At 41.7% G+C, this 24,164-nt stretch overlaps 2 protein-coding genes across 2 annotated transcripts in view; both read right to left on the bottom strand.

The window, feature by feature from the left end:
* Nucleotides 1-1,795, bottom strand: part of ENPP1 (ectonucleotide pyrophosphatase/phosphodiesterase 1) — a 49,736-nt gene extending 47,941 nt beyond the window's left edge. The window contains exon 1 of the mRNA XM_088533879.1: nt 1,685-1,795. Coding sequence (XP_088390005.1) covers nt 1,685-1,771 — 87 coding nt within the window. The 5' untranslated portion in view covers nt 1,772-1,795. The remainder of the gene's footprint in view (nt 1-1,684) is intronic.
* Nucleotides 1,796-18,193: 16,398 nt separating this feature from the next.
* ENPP3 (ectonucleotide pyrophosphatase/phosphodiesterase 3) overlaps nt 18,194-24,164 on the bottom strand; it is a 38,929-nt gene continuing 32,958 nt past the window's right edge. The window contains 3 exon segments of the mRNA XM_088533863.1: nt 18,194-18,484; nt 19,927-20,083; nt 21,773-21,905. Coding sequence (XP_088389989.1) covers nt 18,311-18,484; nt 19,927-20,083; nt 21,773-21,905 — 464 coding nt within the window. The 3' untranslated portion in view covers nt 18,194-18,310.

Genomic DNA, 24,164 nt, shown 5'->3' with positions numbered 1-24,164 from the left:
ATGCCATGTTTAAGTTATTCTTGGTTTTTTTCTCAATCCAGTATCACCTGCTACTTTTGGAAAGCTTTTCAAGTTCCTAAATGTTCTAAGTTATCACAGTGTCTGAAGTAGCTGTGGTTATTTTTACATAGAACTTAATTATTTCTCTATAGATGACCTGTACTCCATCCATCCTGTGCTGAATAAAATTAAGACATTTTTGCCAGTCCTGAATGGAAAACTGTGGGTTGGAAAATAAATGTTCTTCTGAACTGCAGCCTTATGTGCAAGAGCTTTATCTTCTGCTTAATTTCCAGTTTTATAGTAGCTACACTGGCTAGATAGCTATTCATTTTCTTGTAGTAGAGCCTAAAAAGCTTAAAGAAAGAAAGTGAAGTTTCGATACAATATGCTTACATTTCTCTATAACTAGGTGTTCTGAAACTTGGGAAGAGGTGGGCTGTTTTCACCATCTGGCAAGCTCCAGTCAGCCACTATGGCTTTTATGCATCAAGCTAACTTTCCCATAGACAGCAAAGTTAGGAAAACAGCTACAACCCACAACACTTATTTTACATGGAGAACTTTTCAATCAGCATAGCTGCCGAAACAACCATTACATGGGAGTCACTACAAACCTTTAGGTGAAATTCAGCATTTTTCTTGTGATATAGCTCTGAAAAAAAAAGGCTTACGAAGGCGACTTACAAACAACCTGTATGCCAGAACGTACGATCAGTGTGGACTTAGCACAACTGGTCTCAGTTCATTTGAAGCAATAAACAGATTATAAAACTTAAGGTAAGTTTGGAAAAGTCTCTCAAATCCTTCAGCTTTAATGCTTGTAAAGAGTACTGCTTATGGATAAGTATAAGTAACAAAATACGCTGCAGCTCCGGAGAAGCTGCTTTCCAAAAAAGGATGGAGCTCTTCACCTTTGTTAATGATTTTAGCCTCACGATTGCTGTCCGGAAGGTCTTATTTCCACCTCTCGGCAGGGAGGATAATTATAGGGCAGCTAAAACGGGAAACTGACCTGCCTGCTAGCAACGGCTTGGACGCAGGGCCTTCCAAACCAGTCTGAAAGCGCCTTCAAGGCAGGATTTGGAAACAAGCTTTCAATCCATAGTGTTTCAAGTACCATATAAAGAGTTGCTATACTTCCTCTGCCCTTTGGACCCTTGAATTCTATTTTTTTCCCCCTGCCATATTCCCCCCGCCCTTTTATTTATTTATTTTTTTTTCTGAACAGCTAAAACGACATCAGGAAGAGCAGATAGTGCTAACTTCTCAAAACATTCAAGACTACTCACTCCCGAGCATTGGCAACGGGGATAGAATAAACGAAATGAAAAAGTAAGCACTACCCTCTCCTCTTTCCTCTTCCAGAGGTCTTGTATAGGATAAATAACAGAAAGGTAACTGCCGTTCCTCGTTTTCGAGTTAGGCACCAAAGAAGTAAAACTGTGTCCCCGCAGGGCATCCCGAGGAGCCCGCGGCGCTCAAAGCGCCTCCTCCTGCGGGCGCTGCCGCCCCTCGGCGAGGCCCGCGACCGGCACCTGCTGCTGCTCCGGGCCCGCCGGTCCCCGGCGCCGGCTCCTCCACTCCCGGGAGCGGGGCCGCCCAGGACGGCGCCGAGCACCGGCACCGCTGCGGCCCTCGCGCCCCGGGCAGCGCCGCGTCCCGCCGCGCCGCGCGCCCTTACCAGCGAGAGCACTTTGTAGGTGTTGGGGTCCTTGCCGCTCGGGGCGGCTTTCTCGGGCTCCTCGGCCACCTCGAGGGCGGGCAGCATGGGCACGGCGGCAGCCTGCAGCTCGCCATCGCCCGCCGCCGCCGCCGGGCTGCCCGCGCCGCGCTCGTGGCTGCTCCGCTCGTGGCTGTTCCGCGCTGGGCTGCCCGCGCCACGCTCGTGGCTGTTGGCCGGCATCTTCCCCCCGCTGCCCTCCATGGCCCCGCCGCGCTGCCCCGCACGGCCCCGCCGCCGCCGCGGCCGCCCTTATGAGCGGGGCGGCGGGAGCGGCGGGAGCGGCCCCGCCTCCCCGCCCGGCCCCGCGGGGAGCAGCCCCGGCGCGAGGGGGGCAGCCCCGGCGCGAGGGGGGCTCCCACGCGCGGGCTCCTCGCGCGTCCCCGCGCGCCTGCGCCCCGCGGGAGCCAGAGGCGCGTGCGGGAGTGGGGCTGGAGCGCGGGCCTTGCGCTTCTCCCCTGGTTTGCCTGCCCGCTTTGCAGCTGGCAGGGGTTTCTGCGCCGGCTGTTCCTTCCCGTCACGGACGGTTCTGCTTACGGCCGCTCAAGTACCTGAACTACCTTTCTGAGCTAAGGAACCTCGCCAGGGGGCAACTCCTTCATTGCTCTTCCTCCGAGACCACTTGAGGTTAACTGTTTCAAGCGCAGGTCGTGTTCAGGAGGATATTACAGCATTAGAGTGAACCAGACGTTTATATTTATATGAAATGTTTTATGTTTTACATTTATCCTTCTCTGTTGGAGAAGGATTGTTGTGTTTAGGCAGACACTGAATTATCCATGGTTTTGCTTCTTTCTGCCAAGCTGATTCTCACTAAATTCAGCCCTGCTGTTTGATAAGTTAGAGTCATGCGGCTCATCTTATTTTGAGACCTTATTCACCTCTGGGGAAGGCCAGCTGGTTTCAAATCTATAAGTATGGCTGTTATTGTCAGTTATACATCTCCCACTGCAGCCAACCCCCAGGGAACGTAATATTCTTCATTTCTCTAAGAGATGCGCGAGCATTTAGTAACATCAGTACTTGCAAAGTCTGTTTATGCTGAAAATCACACACACACACACACACAAAGACTTCTATCCTCTATGATGATTATTTTGATATCCTAGGGCATGAGGAGTCCACCACAGATTTATATTACTGGTCATTGTAGTCAGAAAAAAGTGGCAAGTGCATAGTTTTTGGAGAAATACATACATTCTGGAAAAAAAATAGAGAGTAATGGTAAAATGAAAATTTTCTTGGGAAGTGATCTTGAGCAGTGTCAAATGTTACTGCTCTGCTTTATATTTCAGCTGAGTATCACAATGAAAGAGCCACTAGAATTCTCCAGTAATAAATAAATTAAATAAATAAATATTTTGTACAAAAAGGATTCATGAACTATCATTTCTTTTTAGATCAATACAGTTAAGGTGCTTCAGGCTAACCATGGAAAATAATTAGGCTAATTTCCCTAACAGAAAGAAGCAGATATACCTTCATTTGAGCACACTGACAGGCTGTCAGGATATTTTAGACAAGAGTAGAATAGAAAGCCAAAACAGAATAAGTTTTGAAACTGAAAAAATCAGGCACAAACACTTTTCTGCTGAATGCTGGGGGAAGAGGCTTCTGCTAGCAGATTTATGAAGAGTTCAGATTTGAACTGAAACCTTCAGAAGTCTTCCATTGCCTAATCTCCCTGTGAGAGGATTGGGAAATATTAGTGAATGCAATTTCAATCCATCTGTGACAAAAGAGGTAATTGTGTAATTATTCAGTTGGGATGGTCTCTAAAATTACATATCCAAATTCCAAGGATTTGGCTGCAGCCATTTCAACTGGAACTGAGAAGGCTTTTGAGGGAGCAAGGGCCATGCAACTCAAGACATGCAACTCAAGTTTTGACTGAAGCAGACTACCTCAAAAAAAAAGTAAAGGGAGAAGAGCATCACAAAGGGTTTTGTGTTTCCAGTCCTTATCTGGAAAGGGACATTGTGGGAGCCATTGGACCTTTCTAGATTTAATTTGTCACTCAGCCATTAGCTGCAGCAGGGAAGATGAAATTATGTAGCAAGAGGTAGAAAAAATAAGAATCGAGATGCACTGCTGCATGTCAGTGCTTGTGACACTTGTCACTCGGATGTTCTCACCTCAATAAGATAGTCAGTGCGTATCTATTTTTTCAGCAAGACTGCACCAAAGAACAACCCTAGTCTCACTCCTGCTTGTGAGCTGGCTATAGCACCAACAGTAAGTCTGGCCCCGTGATGGAGGGTGTAAATTACACTTCACTAGCAGCCTCTCCGTTCCCTTAGTGAAGAGCACGGCGACCCTTGCAGGACGGGGACAGATTTAGCCTGCAGACGAGTGCCATTATGTGATATGTCCTATGATACCAGCCCCAGTCTGGCTGGGTCTTGACTGTTAAACTGCAGCCTAAAGCTTTTCCCAGGGGTTGGTGGTTGCACCAGCTATTTATTGTTGCCTTTTATCTAATCTTCAGCAAAATTTCTGTAGCCATGAAAAGGATCAGAAGGTCAAGACTGAAAGCCAGAGCTGCATGTTAAGGAACGTTACTGCTCAGTGATGCTGGACTCTCAGCTGAGAGCTGAGGGTGTTCTGTTTATCAGCACTGGCTGCCTGTTGCATGATTCCTGCTAATGAAACACTTCAAGAAGATCCAAACTGTTAAAAGTCGTATGTCTACCTTAATCGAGTGATATGGTGAAATTGTCTGAGCCAAACTCACCTCAGGAAGTCACCTCCACACCTTCATTATCTAAGTTTCCTTGTTACACTGAAGGAGGAAGAAAGAAGTTCATGGCGGTATTTCTAAAGTGAGGACTTCTCTGCCATTGTAATATGAGAACTACATTGTAAAACTATTGTAAAAATCCTGAACAAATTAGTATTTTTCTTAGTTTTTGAGCATTCCTAGAATTTTGTTTACTACTCAAAGTATATCTAAAACTTCTCAGGAATTGAAGAAATCTTTCATGAAAGAGCATCTGTTTCCCAGTTAATGAATAGCAGGAGGGGTTAGAAACATGCCCATGCTTACAGTATTACAACACAAGGATAAAGGGATGAGAAGAGGGCCAGAAAAAAAGCACCAGGATTGGTCAAAGATCCAGACAGAATATGGATCTGTCATGGAGAGACTGAAAGAGATGCAGTTGTTTAGCCCAAGGAAGAGAAAACAAATAAAGAACATGGTAACACTCTTTCAGTGTACTACAAAGGGAATTTCTCCTTGTCCAAGCTAGATAAAATAAGAATTAATGAGAATAAAGTCTCAGAGACTCACATTAGATGGGAGCACAAAATAATTCAGAGAGCGAAGCACCGAAATAGACTCCCTAAAAATCAATAGATTCCCTAAAAAGGTTGCAGAATCTCCATCACAGGATCTCCATTGATCCGAAATGGCTTAAATCACTTCTTCCAGCCACAGAAGAAAGGAAGGAACCAGATAGACCAATGGAATTTCCTTCCAGACTGTCTTCTCTGACAACCAGTACTGCAATAATTGGTGATTTTTCAGACTGTTAATTTATTTCTTCATTATAGTATCACTAATCTGTAGCAAACAGTTTTCCACATTTTCCATTTCAAATGTTTGGCTCCCACAAAGAAAACCTGTATATCTGTAATTTTGGCAAAAGACCTACTCAGACAATAATTTCCACTACTCTTTAATCCACTTTTTTTCACTCTACTCTTTCTCTGTACAAAATCTTTCACAGCCTCAAACAGCCACAGAACTCTGATCTTACAAAACTGACCATTTGCATGCGTTCATATAACAAAGTGCCACAGCAAGATGAATATGTGTTGTCCCAATATGCATCATTTTGTTGAACCCTGCTCACCTGCAAAGGATCGTGGATCTGTTCACAAACCTACCCCAGCTGGCAGAAAAGCACATGATGAGATCGCCAGAAAAAAAAAAAAGTTTTTTTTCCAGAGGTATATCTGAAATAGAGTGGTTTATTTTGTTTGTCAGTAATCCTAAAATGAAGTCTGAAATTTCAGGGCTTTTATGGGTGCTTTGAACAGTATGAAATGAATTGTATTTGTCAGAATTATATCTGTAAAACTCACATTCATTGAATTTCAGGTAGTGCATATCTGAGCAAAAGACACAGGAGCAAAATAAAGTTCCAAGATGCCCATTGCAAGTTGCAGATTCTGAACTTCTCTCTCTTTGTCAGGCAAAGCACTTAGGAAAAACTTAGTCTTTCATAACCGCATGTTCCAGAGTCTGCTAATCTTGCTCTATAAATGCCATTTTTTGTTAAATACACAGAGAAATTGTTTTTGAAAAGTATTACCCACTTTTCTGGCTCTTTTACTGATCTTCAGGAAAAATATGATCTAAGGATAATAGCCTGATCTTCTACTCTTTTGTGAATCATTGAAGAATGCCACCATCTTGCCTGTTTCCAGTCTTTAGTTGCTCATGGTTTATTGCACATTTGATATGACAGCAGTTGTTAGGCTACTGGCAACAGTACAAGCAAACTGTGAAAAGCCTTTAGTCTAGCAACAGTGAGCACTTGCTTTATAGTGATCGGCTGTTTCTATAAGCTATGTAAAAATGTATTTATCTGATTTCAGACAAGCTGGTTAGATCCCATCAAGCTGTAAAATCCTGGCACAGTGACAATGTGTTGGTATTACTTGGTGGAAAGCACCAATTAGCAGTACTTAAGAAAGATGTCTCAATACCCTAATGCTATTCAAGCAAACAAGCAATATAAAACCGTCATCATATTTAATCTCTCTAGCAGAGAGATTAATAGAGAGTTCTAATATCTAATATCAGAAGTCTGCACAAACAGGAAGAATCCACTTGCATCTACACTGGAAAATCAAGAGTCATGTATCTTCCAGACAAACTGTTATGCAAAAGCAAGTTGAAAATTATCTTTGAATCAGGAATGTTGCTGGTCCACACCTTCATAAACCAAGTGAAATCTGAACATCAATCTGAAACTTGTGCCCTGAGTATGAGCTACAATTCAATGACGTACAATGCTATAAGAAAAGATTCATGACCCCAGAAGACTTATATTTTTTCTTCTGTATTTACTGTCAGGATGAAAATGGAAAAAAAAAAAAAGCATAGAAAAGAAATAAAGAAATATAGGTCAGGGTAATCTGAGCAAGCCCAGCGTCCTGCCCAGCAGCATTACCATTCAGATGCTGCTTTTCTCTACAGAGCAGCTGTTGGCATTCTTAACCTTTTTACTGGAAGCAAGTGCATGGAATGCCAAGTTTGTATTTCACTGCTGGAGCAACGTGTATTTCATATGGACATATTCAAATGTCATCAAAACAAGACTCTGGAAAAAAGAGTTTTGCTTTCAAAAATTTCCCAGGAGGATGGTTTAAGACTGGCTGCTTCAAATGATCATGAAATAAACATGTTTGTGATTTGCACAATGCATTTTGTTTCTTCCACTGTTTGCAGAGACCACAAATGCTCCAGGAACTTGGTGCATGTTTAAGGAAACATCTGGTATTGTATGTACAACATCTGCTTGACTCAGTATTGCTCAATAAAATCCACAAAAATAATTTAAAAACTATGTGCAGGGGTAATGAGAAGTGTTCCTTTTGTTATTCCTTTTCAGAAAAAAAAAAAAAAAAGAAATGGCAAATGTAAAAGACAGGACTTAAAGACTTCATAAATATAAAGTTAAGACCAGTTGGAAAACTGAAGAAATATAGCTCAGAGGGGAATGAGAGGAAAGGAGCATCTGGGAGGAAAGAGAGGGAAGGTTGCATGGCTGCTTTTTAATACTTCAGTTGCTATTTCTCATTCGTCTGAATTTCAGGAACATACTTACAAGCACTATAAATTTGGAATTATTTACAAGAATAGAGCAAACCCCTCAGAAACATATTTTGCTGTTTAGAGTGAGTTTCTCTTCCATAAAGAGAGCCATAAAGCCTCCAAGTAATCTAACTGTAGGACTTCTGTGCTTCAGAACAATGACGACAAATATTCCATCCTGCTGGAGTCTTGAGCATCACAGCCTTATTTGGCTACCTGGCTTTGCAATGCTAGCATGCCTGTGTACAAGAACTTTTGAAAACTTAAGCACTGTTTAAGAGCAGTCTCTGTATATATGTTAATCAACTGTGAAATTTGCAGCTGTCTAATAACCTCTAAATAGGCTAAATAGAATCATGTTTATCTCAGGAAGACTCTTTTCTGATGCAAAAGTTGACCTAATATTAGGTCATTAGCTTATATGTTCCTCCTATCAAGAATAAGTGCCTGTCATGTCACTATACCTGAGGTCAAAATGTTGATTTGAAGGGTACAGTGGGAATCCAGTCTTTGTGGGTCTTAATTCATGGCAGAAACACTGTGCTGGAAACACCTTTCTTATCTTCAGGGAATTTTTAAGACTTCAAACAGTATAACGTTCTGCACTAGGCCATAGCCATCTTTCAGAGGATGCTTCTCTCTAATGAGCAGTCAGACAGAAAGACACCAACACGGATAATAGACTGGTTACAAAGACACTCACTCAAGTTGGGCAAAATCCAACATCAAGCCTGTGCCTGCAGGCTGCTCCAAACTTCTGATTCTGCCAACTCATGCAGCCAATAACAAGATTGTTATGAACTCACTCAGTGAGTTCAAGTTGTCTGTCAGCTTTGGGAAGCTTGAAAAAACACCTGGGAATGATATGCTGCAATCTAAGCTCACTCTGAAAACCCCTCTGACAGGGTTGTGTTGGGGCAACACTGAAAGCAAACTGAGACTCTACAAAACAATTTAATTTCAACGACATGACTAACTCAGAAAAAAAGAACTAAGTATTTTTTTCTTTCTTTTTTCTTTTTTTGTCTGGCCAGTTCTCTCTACACCCTTTTCCCTTACCTAGTCAAAGGCACTTTGTACAGACACTTTCTCTGGCTCTGCATAACACCTCCTTTGTCACCTTCCAGCGACATTTTCTCTCTTTGCTCTGCAAAACAGACAGCACGGTCAATGCAGGAAGGATATATTGGTGAATCGCATTACAACTCCACCCTTGGAATAACAGCCAACCCTTTGCCTTCAGTCATCCACACACATACTTCCCAACCTCACAAATACAGCTGGAAGCAAAGCAAGTAGGGAAGAGTTTTCCTATCCAAGTGTTCAGGAAGATGATTCACAAGCAATGGAAGCAGAGTATGAACTAGGATTGCTGTAATGGCAGTGCAAGAAGTGCTGCGGACAACACAAATGTATATATTTATATTTTTTAACTGTAATAAGCCCATATAAGCTTATGAAGAAAAATTTTGGGGTAATGGTCACTCAAGCCAATTCATAAGTTGATCAAAGTCTTTCTTAAAAGTATTTTTTGTTTTCCCTGCACTTTCATTAAATAGCTGTTCCAGAAGCTTCCTGGCAAGAATCTGACTCCTGATTTCCAGGTCAATCTATTCCTAGCAAATTTGTAAATAATTATATGGTGCTGAAATTGCTCTGTAGCATAGGTTGCTTTTTAACTCTCTCTGGTGTTCATCACTGCTGCTACTCACAGAATCACAGAATCACAGAATGGTTGAAGTCAGAAGGGACCTCTAGAGATCATCTAGTCCAACCCCACTGCTCAAGCAGAGACACCTAGAGCATGTGGCACAGGGTGGCATCCAGGTGGGTTTTGAAGATGTCTAGAGAAGGAGACTCCACAACCTCTCTGGGCAGCCTGTTCCAGGGCTCTGTCACCCTCACAGTAAAGAAGTTCTTCTTCATATGGAGATGGAACTTCCTGTGTTTCAACTTGCAACCATGACCCCTTGTCCTGTCACTGGCCACCACCGAGAAGAGTTTGGTCCCATCCTCCCTACATTTACCCCTAAGGTACTTGTACATGTTGATCAGATCTCCTCTCAATCTTCTCTTCTGCAGGCTAAAAAGGCCCAGCTCTCTTAGTCTTTCCTCATATGGTAGATGCTCCAGTCCCTTAATCATCTTTGTGGCTCTACACTGGACCCTCTGTAGAAGCTCCATGTCCTTCTTGTACTGGGGAGCCCAGAACTGTACCCAGTACTCCAGGTGCGTCGTCACCAGAGCTGAGGAGAGGGGGAGGATCACCTCCCTCGACTTGCAGCCAACACTCCTCCAGAGGCAGGATAGGATCCCATTGGCTTTCTTGGCCATGAGGGCACATACTCCTGGCAATATAGTTAGGAAAGGGGGTTAATGTCCTTTCAGCTTTTGGTTTATTCTACTAACAAGACAAATATTTTCTATCTCTTATTATATGAGAAGAGATTAAAGTAAGTATGAATATAGGGTCTTCATTTTCCATATCATATCAGGAACTGTTCAGATACAGCATGTGAAGAAGTAATCACACAATTCTTTCTTTTTTCTCCTCCAATCCAGTCATTATGGCATCACTACAGTTGTCTTTTAGTGCAGCCAACCCCACATGGCTATATAACACCAACGCACATAGAACAGCTCGTCTGTATTAAAAGTAATACTTAGTTGACAGCAGTTCACAAATGAAATTGGGGAGTTAAAAAGCAGATGAATTACCAGGGGCCATGAGGAAATGATTTTTTTTTTCAGTTTAACCTCAAACCTCAGTAAATAATCCACAATGTCAAACAGGAAAATCTTGGAACGTACACAACCTACTGGTGTGTCATGTCCCATATGTCATTATCCCATACTATAGCTGTCCAGGATGCAGGGTAGTCTTGTTAGACTGTGGATTTAGTGATTCATAAAGGCAGAAGCTTTAGCCAGAACATAAAAAACATGTTAGTGTTCTTTTCTCTGCTGTTATTCTGCATTCATTACACAAAATATAAAACAAACAAACAAAAAAAACTCTTTTGAAGAAATGATAAACTGTCTTACATAAGGTTTTTGAACTACATACCTCTTGGTGCTATACTGCTTTTTTTTTCTTTCATTTTATTTTAATTCCTGTTTCTAGTTCTTGAAAATGTTCTCTCCTTTTTTTTTTCTCTCCTGTCATTATATTCACTTGTAAAGGGCATCTGCAAGTCATTCAGGTTAACAGAAATTTTCTGAGAGTCTTTATACCAATATGCTACTTCAAAATAATATCTCAGAAAACAGTTACAAAGATATATATATTATACTTATTAAGACAAAATTCTGAATTCCTTTTTTTTTCTCAGTGAAAATGGTTTATTTCTGGGCTTCCCAAAGCTCATCCTATTTCTTTAGCAGTTTTAACAACCGTATCCATCACTTTTACATTTGGCATTCTAAAAGCCATGGATTGCAGAAACAGCATGAATTCTGGTCTGAGAAAGCATGGGTAGCAGTGATCACAGTTTCAAAGACGGGCAAAGAGTTCCTTTATATGCTGGTTTTATTCCAAATTAGTTATTTCCAGAAAATGACTGGCACAGGAGCTGGACAAAACAATTTTTGCCAAGTTGGAGAAAAGGATGGGGAATCATTTACTTGCAAGTGGCAACAGCTGGAGAAGGCAAAGATCACACTGAATGAAAGATGAGGGGGAGAAGCATGGTCAGGGCTGGGAGGGGGAAAAGATGCATGTTGGATAATAAGCAGGAACCAGGGAAAGAAGGAAGCTGCTGGACAAGAGATGCAGGCAGTGACATGGCTGTACCAAAAAAGCGACCGTTGCCTTCAAATATGGGTTACTTGTGGCTCCTTGTGCCCTCCGGAACACAGTCCCCTAGGGAAGTGCTACCTTTCTGAAGCAAGCCTCTGCCATTTCCTTCTGCTTTCACATTTCATTCCTTTCCCACAAGACAGCTGCCTCTTTGCTATCACTCCGTGTGCCTTTAGATACCACAATTACAAGAAACTATTCACTGCCAAACTGACAGAAGCATGTTTAAAATGCTAGTTAGAGCCTGAAAGTTGTTGACAATATTTTATTTTACAAATAAAACATAGGAAAACAAATACTAGAAGGTGCACAAACATGCTACATGCATTCGCTAATTTGCTATGAGCTAAATTGTTTTTAAACTATGTACTGCTTGTAAGATTAAGCTAAATACCACATAGACTGTGATCCAGCTCATAACTGAAGAAAGGAAATGAGGCAAGATTTCTCATACTGTGGAAAGAATTTGAATAAGCAACAGTTTAAACTCACCTTTCCCATAAGTCTGCAGTTAAGCTTTTAAAAATGCCAAGAAAAAAGGGTTTTAAAATCTATTTTTTGTTCTACATTCACGCCGTCCTTTGTTTTTGTTCTTCTTCTCCCCTGTAACAGAAAATGAATCTGAAAGGTGCAACGGTGCTGGAGAGCTAGCTAGTGTCTGTAATCTGAACATAAGTCTTTGAAGGATATCAAATGGTCACATGAAAAGATGTAGAAAATGCCCTTTAGGGAAGACTGGAAAGAAGGGTTGCAAACTGATCTCTTTGGAATCCACTGCTGCACAAAAATACGCCCCCAGGCATGGAGGAAAAATGTATGCTTAAAATGGAGGAGAAATGTATGCAGAGAAATTAAAACCAATCATCATTTCTGAAGCACATTTTGCATTCTTGGCTGATAAGAATATCCTTCAAATGTTCTTGAGATGATAGAAATGGTATTCACAGCTGTAGTTTTGGTAGTTAGGTACAAATCTGTCAGCTTTTTTTTTCACGAAAACAAATAGCAATGGGGAAAAAATACAGAACAGCTGAATAGATGGAAATTACATTCATTGGCTTGTGTGATTGGATTCTGTAGAGCAAAAGGATTCCCAAAAATCTGACTCCTTTATAAAATGTTTTTTCTCAGACATTCCCCATCTGTCCTCTTTCTTTCCTGAGAGAGCTGAAAGTTCTTCTTGAGAGTCAACAGGTAGTTCTGGGGCATGTCTTGCATATGATAATACTGAAGTGAAGGATGAGGAGGTTGTTAGTTCCAATAGCTTAGATGAAAAGCTTTTTAGCTGATCAAACTGGATATTTTATTCATAACTGATACAGCTCCTGTCTGTGTAAATAAATGTTACACTGCCCGTAGACAAGTATCTGTCATAATTGAAATGCAGGATGAAATGCAGGATTTCACCCACTAAGAAAATTTCAGAATAAATAAATACCACTTTGGCTTTCGAGCCAAAGGAGTCTTGGAAAGGTATAGTTATGCATACAGGCTTTTCCACTGTTGAGAAATCATTAGTGGTGTAGCCCAAGAATTGATACGGGGGCCAGTTCAGTTGAGCAGCATCCCTGATGGCCTGGATAATGGGACGGAGGGCACCTCAGCATCTTCTGCAGGTGACACAGAACAGGGAGCAGTGGCTAATCCTCTGGAGGGCTGTGCTGCCATTCACAGGGACAGGGACATGCTGGAGAAATGGGCAGACAGGAACATCACAAAGTTCAACAAAGTCCTGCACCTGAGGAGGAATAACTGCAGGCACCGGTAAAATCTGGGGCCTGACTAGATGGAGGACAACTTTGCAGAAGATCTAGGGGTCCTGATGGACAAGAAGTTGATCGTAAGCCAGCAATATGTCCTTGTGGCAAAGAAGGCCACTTGTACACTGCTTAGCATTAGCAATGAGGCAACACTTGGAGTGCTGCATCCAGCTCCGGACTCCCCAGGACAAGAAAGACACTGACACACACGAGTGAGCCCAGCAAACAGCCCTGAAGATGGTAAAGGGAATGGGGCATCTCTCATATGAGGAGAAGCTGAGAGAGCTGGGACAATTCAGCCCGGAGAAGAATAGGGAAAGGGGGATCTTATCAGAGGATATAAATACTTCAAGGGGATGAGTAAAGAGATAAAGTCAGTCTCTTCCCAGTGGTACTCAATGAAAGGAGAAAAGGCAATAGGCACAAACTGAAAGATAGGAAATTCTACATAAGTATATTATATATATATATATATATATTTCTGTAAGAGTAAATATGTTGCCCAGAGAGGTTTTGGAGTCTCCATACATACATACTTGGAACTATTCAAAACTCAACTGTATATGGCCCTGAGAAACTCACTTGCTTTGAGCGGTAGAGTTGCACTTCATGATTCCCAGAGGCCCCTTCCAACTTCAATCACTCTGTGATTCTCTGGTTCTCCAGGGTAGTGTTTTAGGGTCCACTGTGTTTGCAATGCTGTAGCATATACATTAAGATTATCATGTTACGGATAATTTCTGCTTTTTCTTCTGTCTTACGCTGTTGGTAGCCCTTGTACACATTCAGAGATCCACCTGAATACCCTGCCTGAAACATGCTGAAAAGAACATAGGTTGCTAAAGGGCAGAATCAGGAGAAATGCTGTTAAATTTGGCCTTCATGGAAATGAAAGGACTCAACATTGACTTAGCATGCTCCCACCAAGCTGAGGAGCCTAACGCCAGCCCTACAGGCATACAGCCATGCAAAAAAATTAAAAAGGCCTCAGTTGTCTTTTCCATATGCCTTGCACAGATGCAGTTGCTGTGGTTGATATAATTGTCTGCAAACTGTTATCTTGGCTGAAGTCACAATATAGTCAAAACTCGCTTGTCCAGCCGTGGATCTTGACAGATTGTTTTTTAAAGCATCTGCTGCTGTTATTGTGACCGTAACATCTGCCACAGAAAGGGCAGTTGCTCCCTCTGTTAGCCAGCAACGTGACTCAGCAGTAAGAAAGGAGCCAGACAGCAAACAAAACGCAGCAAGTTTGCTTTTCCTCAGAGAGGCGCTGGGAAAGTGGAGTCCTCTGCTCCCCAGCCACATTTCTCTCACGCAGAGTAAGACCTGGAGCCAGCCTAGGGAAGCACTTGCTCTCCTTCCAGCTTCCAAACTATTATAGACGCCGTGACTCACCTTTGTTCCTTAGTGCTTCCCGTACAGCAGGCAGTTTGGTTTTCATGTCACATCATGAAATCTTCTTATTAGACAGGTGAAAGTAATTTCACTCCTCAGCAAAAACTCCTGCTCTGCTCACTTTTCATGTCTGGCTGATCGAAAACCCAAATTTGTCCCAAATCCTAACCCTGAGTGATACCACATCAAGTTTTTCCTGCAGCTTTCGGTCATCTGAGGACACACATGTTTGCCTCCTAGGACTGGGAAGGATTCAACTTTCCTACTATTTCCAGACTACGGGAAGGAAAATTATTTCAGGCTGTTGCCACTTCCCCCTTCCCTGAGAAAATAAGATGGCGCAGGGAAAAGCTGCTTCACTGGGAGGAGGCAGCCACTTCTGAAGCCCTGCTCTTCCCAGGACATCATCATCAGCTCCAGAGGCAGGATAGATTTGCCTGCTATAAAGAGCTCTTCATAGCTGTTCATCTCCAGGCAGGAACAGTCCCACGCTGCAGAGTCTGCACAGTCAGGGTGGAAAAATCGGCATTTCTAAACACAGTTGCACATTTTGCATATGAAAAATCTCATCTCTTTACATGTAAATATTGCAGGACTAGTGTGGAAATTCATTGGAAAAATTAGTCTTTTTTATATCTATTAATATTTTACTATTTTTCTGGGGGGGGAGTGGGGTTGAACACCCAAGAAAGGAGTCAAGGATATTCTGTGCCATTTAAATATCTGTACTCAGATTTGGATGTAGCTTTTGCTGACAAAAATAACAGCAGACTCTGTAATAAGTAAGCAAAAACATATGTTTATGTTTTATACTGGTGATGGTGTCTGATGGCTGGGGCGTGGTGCTAGGGAAACACAATAGACCTTGGTAAAAAATTTCTATTAGGCCTTCTGGTTATTAACCTTCTTCTGATTGCAGGACTTTCTGGAACAAGGTAGGCTGTATTTCCTTGGTCTGTTTTCCTCAATTCTTTTCTTCTATTACTTGCTTTGCCACAGAGACAAAACTAGCCATAGGTAATGCTAAATTTCTGTATTTACTTGCAACTTTAGTTTTAATACTCAAAAACCCGAAAAATCAGGATAAACCAGGGAAACAGATACTTCTGAGTTCAGGTTTTTTCAATTACTATAGTAGATTCAGTTTTTCAGCTTCCATTATGGTCAAGATAAAACCACATTTTACAAAATTTCTAATTTTAATTCTCACACATAATGTGGTCATGAGAGCTGGAACTCAACAATATCTGTTTATAATCAGCAAACCATCTTACATTTATTCTACTCCAGCTTGAAACTTAGGTCTTTCAAAACTGGCTGAAAAATACAGGTTAAAAAAGGGAGGTGGGGCTTGTCATTTTTGGAAAGTTACACAGCTCTAATTCTGCAATACAAGGTGTGGGCCAGTTCGTTCCCATAATCATCATTCTATCAATCAGCCTGATCTTTTGCAGTCATTAGGAGTCACCAAATCCAGATCTATTACAACAATTATTGTTTCACAGTAATTATACAACCTGCTATCTAGAAACAAATCCTTTTGATGGCCATCTATCATTTTTTGCCTTTTCAGTGAAAGAATTTCAGATATGGTCTTTGCTAAGTACCTAACTGGGGATACAGGTTTGAGTATTTTTTTTGCACTAGTGTAGATGCTCAGCATGATGCTTGGCATACACACTCTATTTGGAAACACCAGACACAGGAATAAATGGGAGTATTCTTAATATCGTTCGTTTGCTGCAAGATTTCTCTGGCTACATGGCAAACTACACATGATGATAGACTCCAGTACCAATTCTCCCAATCTCCACTACCAGTACTCACATAAATAAGCAAGGGAAAGGAGAAAAACTTTCCCCACAATTTTCCATCAAATCCAGACATGTTTAAACTCAGTCAATGACTTGACTCACTTGTTGAACTTAGCAGTGAGGGGAAAAAAAATCTTCCCATGGTTGTTCCTGTAAATAACAGAAAATGTTACAGTTTTAAGGAGGTCTGTGAGACCACAAGATCAGCTAACAGCGGGACATAACAAGCCTGGGAAGAAGGGTACAGAGCACAATACTGCCCAGAGCAATTTTTATCACAGTTCATGTCACCAAAGCTCTATGATGCAGCACACAGAACTGGTCCTGGAAAAGCTGGAGACTCTTCCATACAAAGACACAGAAGCAAGAAGTCAGGGCCAAGGGAAGAATACAGGGCTAAGAAACAAGTCCTTTGTTTACATGAAATTTTAGTTATTCCCCTGTGCAATCTCTAGACTTCCATCTGTAAATGACCCACTGTGCTTGTAAAAGGTAGATAGTAGTGATAGTTGAATGAATAGTATGGGAAATAACCATGACTCTGTCAAGAACACCTTCACGTTTATTTTCTCAGAAAAATTGCAGCTTCTGACTCCATTAGCGGAAAAGTATATAAAAAGAGGAATTTTTTTTAAAGTCAGCTTCACAAGAGGTTAATTTGGAACTATACACTTAATTTTAATGCTCAGAATTATTCATATTACCATAGCATCAAGGATCCTAATTAACCAAAGATTCGAATCTTGATGCAAATTCTCTTTGTCTTACATCCTGATGTAAGATAAATATTAACCTGCCTTTCAAATGTATGCAGGCACACTGCTCATCTCGGGGAAAAAAATCCAGTTTCCTTCTAAGGTTTATCCTCTGAAAGAGACATATTTCCTTCAGTCCACAATTGGCTACAAGTTCAAACACTCAGACATGTTTCTTTAAAACACCTTCAACGTGCACATAGATCAGACCTGCGGTCATTGCCTGGTGCTGTGTTCACACCTGTACTGAGCAGCACCTGCAATGGAGAAAACCAGCTCAACATTCAGTTATCACGTGGCATTTCTGTAGCAGCAGCATTTGGGAATTTCCACTGCCTTGTCCTATTTACCTGCCCCTAATTTGCAACCCACACAGTTTCACTCAGAAATTCTTTTTGTATAAAGTCATTACGGAAAGGATCACTGACCATTTTTTACATGGCACCGCTAATTTTGTACACCCATCTCATGTTCGAGTATTTAAAAATAAACGCAAATATTTTGGACACTACCAGGCACTTGGAAATGTTTGCAAATACAGATAAATACCTGGACAACAATTGAAGATTTCTGAAGAGTACAGAATGTGGCTCATTCATTCTATGTCACTGAAGGTATTACTAGCTTTATGAATTTACCCACATGGAAAACAGAGTGGATAATCTCGGAAGAGACTTCCACTATATACAGACTTTTTGAGCGCCTGAGTGTTTTAAATATAAATGTTTTAAATAGCAGTTTTCAAGTTAATTAACAGCAGGTGAAAGAGAAATTCAGAGCATTTCAGGATATACCAGTGTTAGATAACCATTACTTCACAGATATAAACAAATGAAAAAACACACACATTCCTCCTAAAATGCTTCTCTTTGCAGCTCAATTACAGAAATATTTTCTTTACAAATTACAATTCTGGGGTCTTTCTACCAGAAAACAGGACATGCCACTTTTGCAGTGTTTTTGTTGTTGTTGTTGTTGTTATTGTTTTGTTTTTTCCAAACCATGAATATTGAAATATTGTTTGTCTTGAAAACTTGGCTTATCAATGAGGATTTTCATGATTGTTATTCCGTTGGCAAAAAACAGAATGGGTAACCAAAGAATAAGAACTTGAAAAAACGGAATTAGGTGTTGTGTGTTTTCTTACAGAAGAGCTGTTGTCACATTTCCTGCATACTTAAGCAAAGAAAAAGCTATTTTTTCAGATTTACTTTTTTCCAAGTACTGACACGTTTCAGTTAACATCAGTCTCAAATGTTGGCAAAAATGTCTTTAGCTGTAAGATCTCAGAGACAGGTTCCTGTCTTTCCTGGTAAAAGTCAAGCCCAGTGAGAAGTTCCACATCTCGGACACGAGCAACATGAGCCTGAACTCTTTCTTCAACCCATTCAGAAGGCTGCTTATTTTCCTGCCAAGAAAAACAGGAGCAATGTTAAAATACTGATTATTGTTTAACACCAGCACCAAACAATAGAGTGCATTAATGGCATTAAAAGCCTTTAGTTTATATAATTTACTTCCTTTTTTTTTCCTAGCCATCTTTGCAGCCTTGCATTGGGGGAGCTCATTTAGGTAAGAGCCAGACGGATGCCCCCTCTCCCTGTCTACCCCGCCACAGACCCGGCCTCCTGTCAGACCTGCTCCCTGTCAGCTACATTTCACGGCAACTGTCTTGGGAGACTAGTAGGATCCAAACATGAAAGTTCTCACATAAACGTAACACCAAACCCAATTTCCAAGTAAAATAATATATTCAAAGAAGGGACTATAAGTAATCTGAGGCAACAGAGAAGCAAAATACTGCTGAAATGATAGGCATGACTTCTAATAAATTGTTAACTAATTAATTGCTAAGTACAGTTGAGTCATATTTTAAATACACAAGTCAGGACAGTTACAGTTACTGTATAAATTAATGACTGTACTCAGGCTAGCTAAACAACTGGCATCTGTCAACCTGAGCAAAGTCCTTAGAGCTGCTCCGTCTTTATTGTTGGACAGCAAAAATTGTTGCAAGACAGACACAGACTTAACACCTCTCCAAAAAGAAAAGGGAAAAAAAAAGCCCTGTAAACATCACAACTAACAAATTAGAATGCTGCTCTTTTAGTGTTTTACTACAATAATTGCTTTGCATGCAGATTGTAATTTGCTCTTCTGTTGCCAGGATCTGCTTTGGACACAACACAAGTATTTCACTAAATTTAATCTATCACAGCTCACAATGAACAGTATGAGGTACAAAGATGCTTGAGGTGTTTATTGCTAAGCTTTAGAGATAACAGACGTTAATGGCTAAAGAATCAAGACAAACTCCTGATTATTTCTAATTATTTATTTTGCACTTTCAGTCAACTCTCAGCTTGCTACAATTCCTTGTGCAGCTGTGGATTAGCCATGCAACAAATGCAGGCCCAGGTTGCTTCTGAAGAGGCATCTTGCGCCTGTCTGGAGTTGGGAGTTCAGGCAGTCACAGACAACTCAACACAACTGTACTGCTTCGAGGGCCAGTTCCAGTCTGTACAGTTACATCTGCCTATGGGAAATTGTAATGAAAGGAAGCTTCTGTGCCCTAGAGCTTGGTGCAAGGACACCCACCTGGCTCAACAATACATGAGAGACTAGGCCAATTTATTTCTTTTGTGTCCTTGCTATAAAAGATGAGATTTACACCGTTACTGGAAAGCTTCTCTTTTACTTAATTAAAATATGCATTTTTTTTTCTGTAAATGGTGAATTTCAACTGTGAAGAGGAGCAAATTAATCAAGTCCTAGAGATCTAAAGATTCTCCCACCTGGAATCACAGTTCACAAAGCCCACTTGCCCAAGGAGCAGGACATGATACTTACAGCACAGCTTTCAGTGTTGTCAGGTCGATGGGGAAGGATAAACGACAAAACATCCAGGGAGCCTGAACAGTTCAGTGGAGTAAAAGACAGATTCTTGCAGCTAGTCAGAACCACAAAGTAATGGGTTGGGACTGGGATTTGTGTATTATTTACATGCCTATAAAACAAAAATTAGGGGATTTATTTAGTAATAAAATACAAAAACACTGTTGCCATTGGTATTTCATAGAACACATCTCACCACAGTTCTTTCACTATTATATGACTTCTGTTTATTTTCTAACTGAAATAAATATCTGATAGGACAGACAGTCTCACTGTACATTTCATGAGCAGCCAAATATGCACACATTAGTATTTTTTCTGCAGGTGGTCCCATTTAAATCAACAGGTCTGCTGATGTGGTCTATATTCCATTTTGCCAAAACTAAAAAAATTCACATCTAGAAGAGGCAAGTTGGAGCATTTTAAGTGTCCTTTGCTACATTAAGAATTTCAATTATATGAAACTGATTTGAAGAAGGAAGAGAAAATTAGCTCCTGGTTCGGGGTTCATAAGAAATACCAGAAGGATGACGTGTGGTTATGTGCTATAGAAAACCAGCTTAGGATATGTGATTCAAAATGTCTTTGCCTCCATATTATGGCCACTAGCATGCTCCCTTTTCTGCCTAAACACATGAAGAGCTGAACACCTCCCAGATTTGCTGTATGTCTTCAATATTTAACTAAACAACATCACTGAAACCATTATATGACTTAGTATGACTAACAGTGCTGAATAAAACATGCTTGTTCAAAACTGTAGACAACATTATGTGGTTGAGTGGGCATTACAGGATTTTGCTTGGAAAGAAGCTCTAGTCTCTCATCCCTTCCACCTTCCTGCTTCGTGGCAGAGCTGACTTTACCATTCTCAAACCATCTTTGACAGATGTGGTATTAAGTTGAGCCTTGGATATAAAATCTCCAGTGACAACAGTTAGCTGTGCAGATTTCCCAGCACTTGCCCTTCTACATAAGCATTCTTACTGCCAAAACGCATTTTCCCTATATTTGGAAGAGTCTAAGTTGTTGTCTGCTCTTATTCTGTTTTGTTCCTCCTCCTATCCTCAATGGCTAAGATGATACTTGGTCCTTATCATTTATATTTGTCCTTTACATAATTCTGATTTATATATGTCCTCCTTTAGTCCTTTTTCTACACACAGATGAATTTTTAAATGTGTTTTGTTATGCTACCAGAGCTCAATAAGATGTAGCTAGAGTTTGTCAGATTCCCAAACAACCTGTACCATAGCTATGTAAAGGTCCTATTCAGAAATATTACCTGCCTAGGTTACATGATTCAGTGAATATATTAAACACAGAATTCTGGCTTTGACAAAACAAATCAATTTGAGACAACAGGGAGGAACAACAAATGGGTGAGCGAACACATATTTCCCACATAAAAGTGGGAAAGCTATGATTACATACATTTTCTGCATATTTAGATGCATCCTATATTATTCTAGTATTTCTATTGCGGAGGCCCAAAGGACTGGGCATAAACCTGGAGAATAAAATGGTATCACGGTATATGTCCATGTATATGCATGTGCACACACATGTGACTGGAACTTCCAAACTAGAATTTCTAAAGCGCTGTATCTACTTACAAGAGCATTTGCTTTTGCATGAAGACTGCTATTTTTTTTTTAAATGAATGGCTGGTGGATTATAAACACAAGAGTCAACACTCCTTCGTATTTGTTTTTTGTTCTTTTTGAAGAAAAGATTGTCCGCATGGAAATAAAGTGCAAAATAATCTGGAGTTTGACCTCTGGCATTTCCTTGTACTTACAGTGTAATTTCATGAAGACTGTCAAAATGACCATCATAATTGTAATCAAACACTGGTCCGCTGATAACATTTATTCCATTCCTTTCTCTAGCATACTTTTGAAGTAGGACATTATGAAAATAGTCCCATAACTCTGTCGTTGAAAGAAAACATAAGCATAATTAACACAATTTTGAAGCTATTTCACTACTAAAGGCAAAGAACCTATTCCTTTTTTGTTGTAGATAAAGTTCATAGAATCATAGAATCATAGAATGCTTAGGGTTGGAAGGGACCTCTAGAGATCATCTAGTCCAACCCCCCTGCATACGCAGGGACACCTAGAGCACGTGGCACAGGACTGCATCCAAGCGGGTTTTGAAGATCTCCAGAGAAGGAGACTCCACAACCTCTCTGGGCAGCCTGTTCCAGTGCTCTGTCACCCTCACTGTTAAGAAATTTTTCCTTAAGTTCCTATGGAATTTTTGATGTTTCAGTTTCCGGCCATTTCCTCTAGTCCTATCAGTGGCCACCACTGAAAAGAGACCATCCCCGTCCTCTGCACTCCCTCCCTTGAGGTATTTATATACACTGATTAGATCCCCTCTCAGCCTTCTCTTCTCCAGGCTGAACAGGCCCAGCTCCCTCAGCCTCTCCTCATAGGGCAGATGTTCCAGGCCCCTGATCATCCTTGTAGCCCTGCGCTGGACTCTCTCCAGCAGCTCCACATCCCTCTTGTACTGTGGAGCCCAGAACTGGACACAGTACTCCAGATGCGGCCTCACCAGGGCTGAGTAGAGGGGCAGGATCACCTCCCTCGACCTGCTAGAGATGCTCTTCTTAATGCAGCCCAGGATCCCATTGGCCTTCTTGGCCACAAGGGCACACTGCTGCCTCATGGTCAACTTGTCGTCCACCATGACACCCAGGTCTTTCTCCGCAGAGCTGCTCTCCAGAAGGTCGGTTCCCAGCCTGTACTGGTGTCTGGGGTTATTCCTCCCCAGGTGCAGGACCTTGCACTTGGCCTTGTTGAATTGCATGAGGTTTTTCACCGCCCAGTTGTCCAGTCTGTCCAGGTCCCTCTGGATGGCAGCACAGCCCTCTGGGGTATCGGCTACTCCTCCCAGTTTGGTATCATCAGCAAACTTGCTGAGGGAGCACTCTGTGCCTTCATCCAGGTCATTGATGAATAAATTGAACAGGACTGGACCAAGGACTGACCCCTGGGGGACCCCACTAGCCACAGGCCTCCAACTAGACTCTGCACCGCTGATCACCACTCTCTGGGCCCTGCCATCCAGCCAGTTCCTAATCCATCTCACTGTCCACTCATCTATCCCACACTTCCGGAGCTTGCCCAGGAGGATGTTGTGAGGGACGGTGTCAAAAGCCTTGGTGAAGTCGAGATAGACGACATCCACCGCTCTCCCCTCGTCTATCCAGCCGGTCATTTCATCATAGAAGGCTATCAGGTTAGTCAGGCAAGATTTTCCCTTGGTGAATCCATGCTGACTACTCTTGAGCACCTTCTTGTCCTCCATGTGCCTGGAGACAACGGCCAGTATGAGCCGTTCCATCACTTTTCCGGGGACGGAGGTGAGGCTGACTGGCCTGTAGTTGCCTGGGTCCTCCTTCTTGCCTTTTTTGAAGACTGGCGTGACATTGGCCTTCTTCCAGTCTTCCGGCACCTCCCCCGTTCTCCAGGATCTTTCAAAGATGATGGAGAGCGGCTTAGCTATGACATCTGCCAGCTCCCGCAGCACTCTGGGGTGCATCCCATCAGGGCCCATGGATTTGTGGGTATCGAGGTTCCTTAGGTGCTCTCTGACCCAATCTTCCTCTACCCAGGGCAAGTCTTCCTCTCCACCAGCTTCTTCTCTTGCCTCTAGGGCCTGGGGCTCTAAAGGGCTGCCCTTGGTAAACACCGAAGCAAAGAAGGCATTGAGCAACTCTGCTTTTTCTGTGTTATTTGTAACCAAGGTGCCCATCCCGTCCTCCAGCGGACCCACGTTTTCCCTGATCTTCCTTTTGCTGTTAATGTATTTGAAGAATTTTTTTTTGTTATTTTTAACGTCCCTTGCCAGCTTGCCTTCCAGACGTGCCTTAGCTTTCCTTGTCGCATCTCTGCACTCCCTGACTACGTTCCTGTATTAAGTTTCCAAGCTAAACTGTCTAAAATAATTTTTTGTTACATACTATTTAAATTTCTGTAGAAGGGACATACTCTTATTCACCATTGACGCTACTATACTTGTGTAGGCCTCTCTTGCACTCCTGGAGATGTACATTCAATCTGAAGCTGAAGCCTACAACTCTAGATCTAAAAAGTCATTCATTTCTGGCCTACTTGCTAGCCCTGACAACTGTGACAGGTAGCACAAACTGAGATGGTGGCTCTGTGGAAGGAGTATCT

Source organism: Tinamus guttatus, unplaced genomic scaffold, assembly GCF_059628265.1.
Source record: "Tinamus guttatus ecotype Peru unplaced genomic scaffold, ASM5962826v1 Tinamus_guttatus_pri_ptg000525l, whole genome shotgun sequence".
NCBI lineage: Eukaryota > Metazoa > Chordata > Aves > Tinamiformes > Tinamidae > Tinamus > Tinamus guttatus.
The sequence above is the reverse complement of the archived record's forward strand: the minus strand, read 5'-3'. Positions and strand labels throughout refer to the sequence as shown.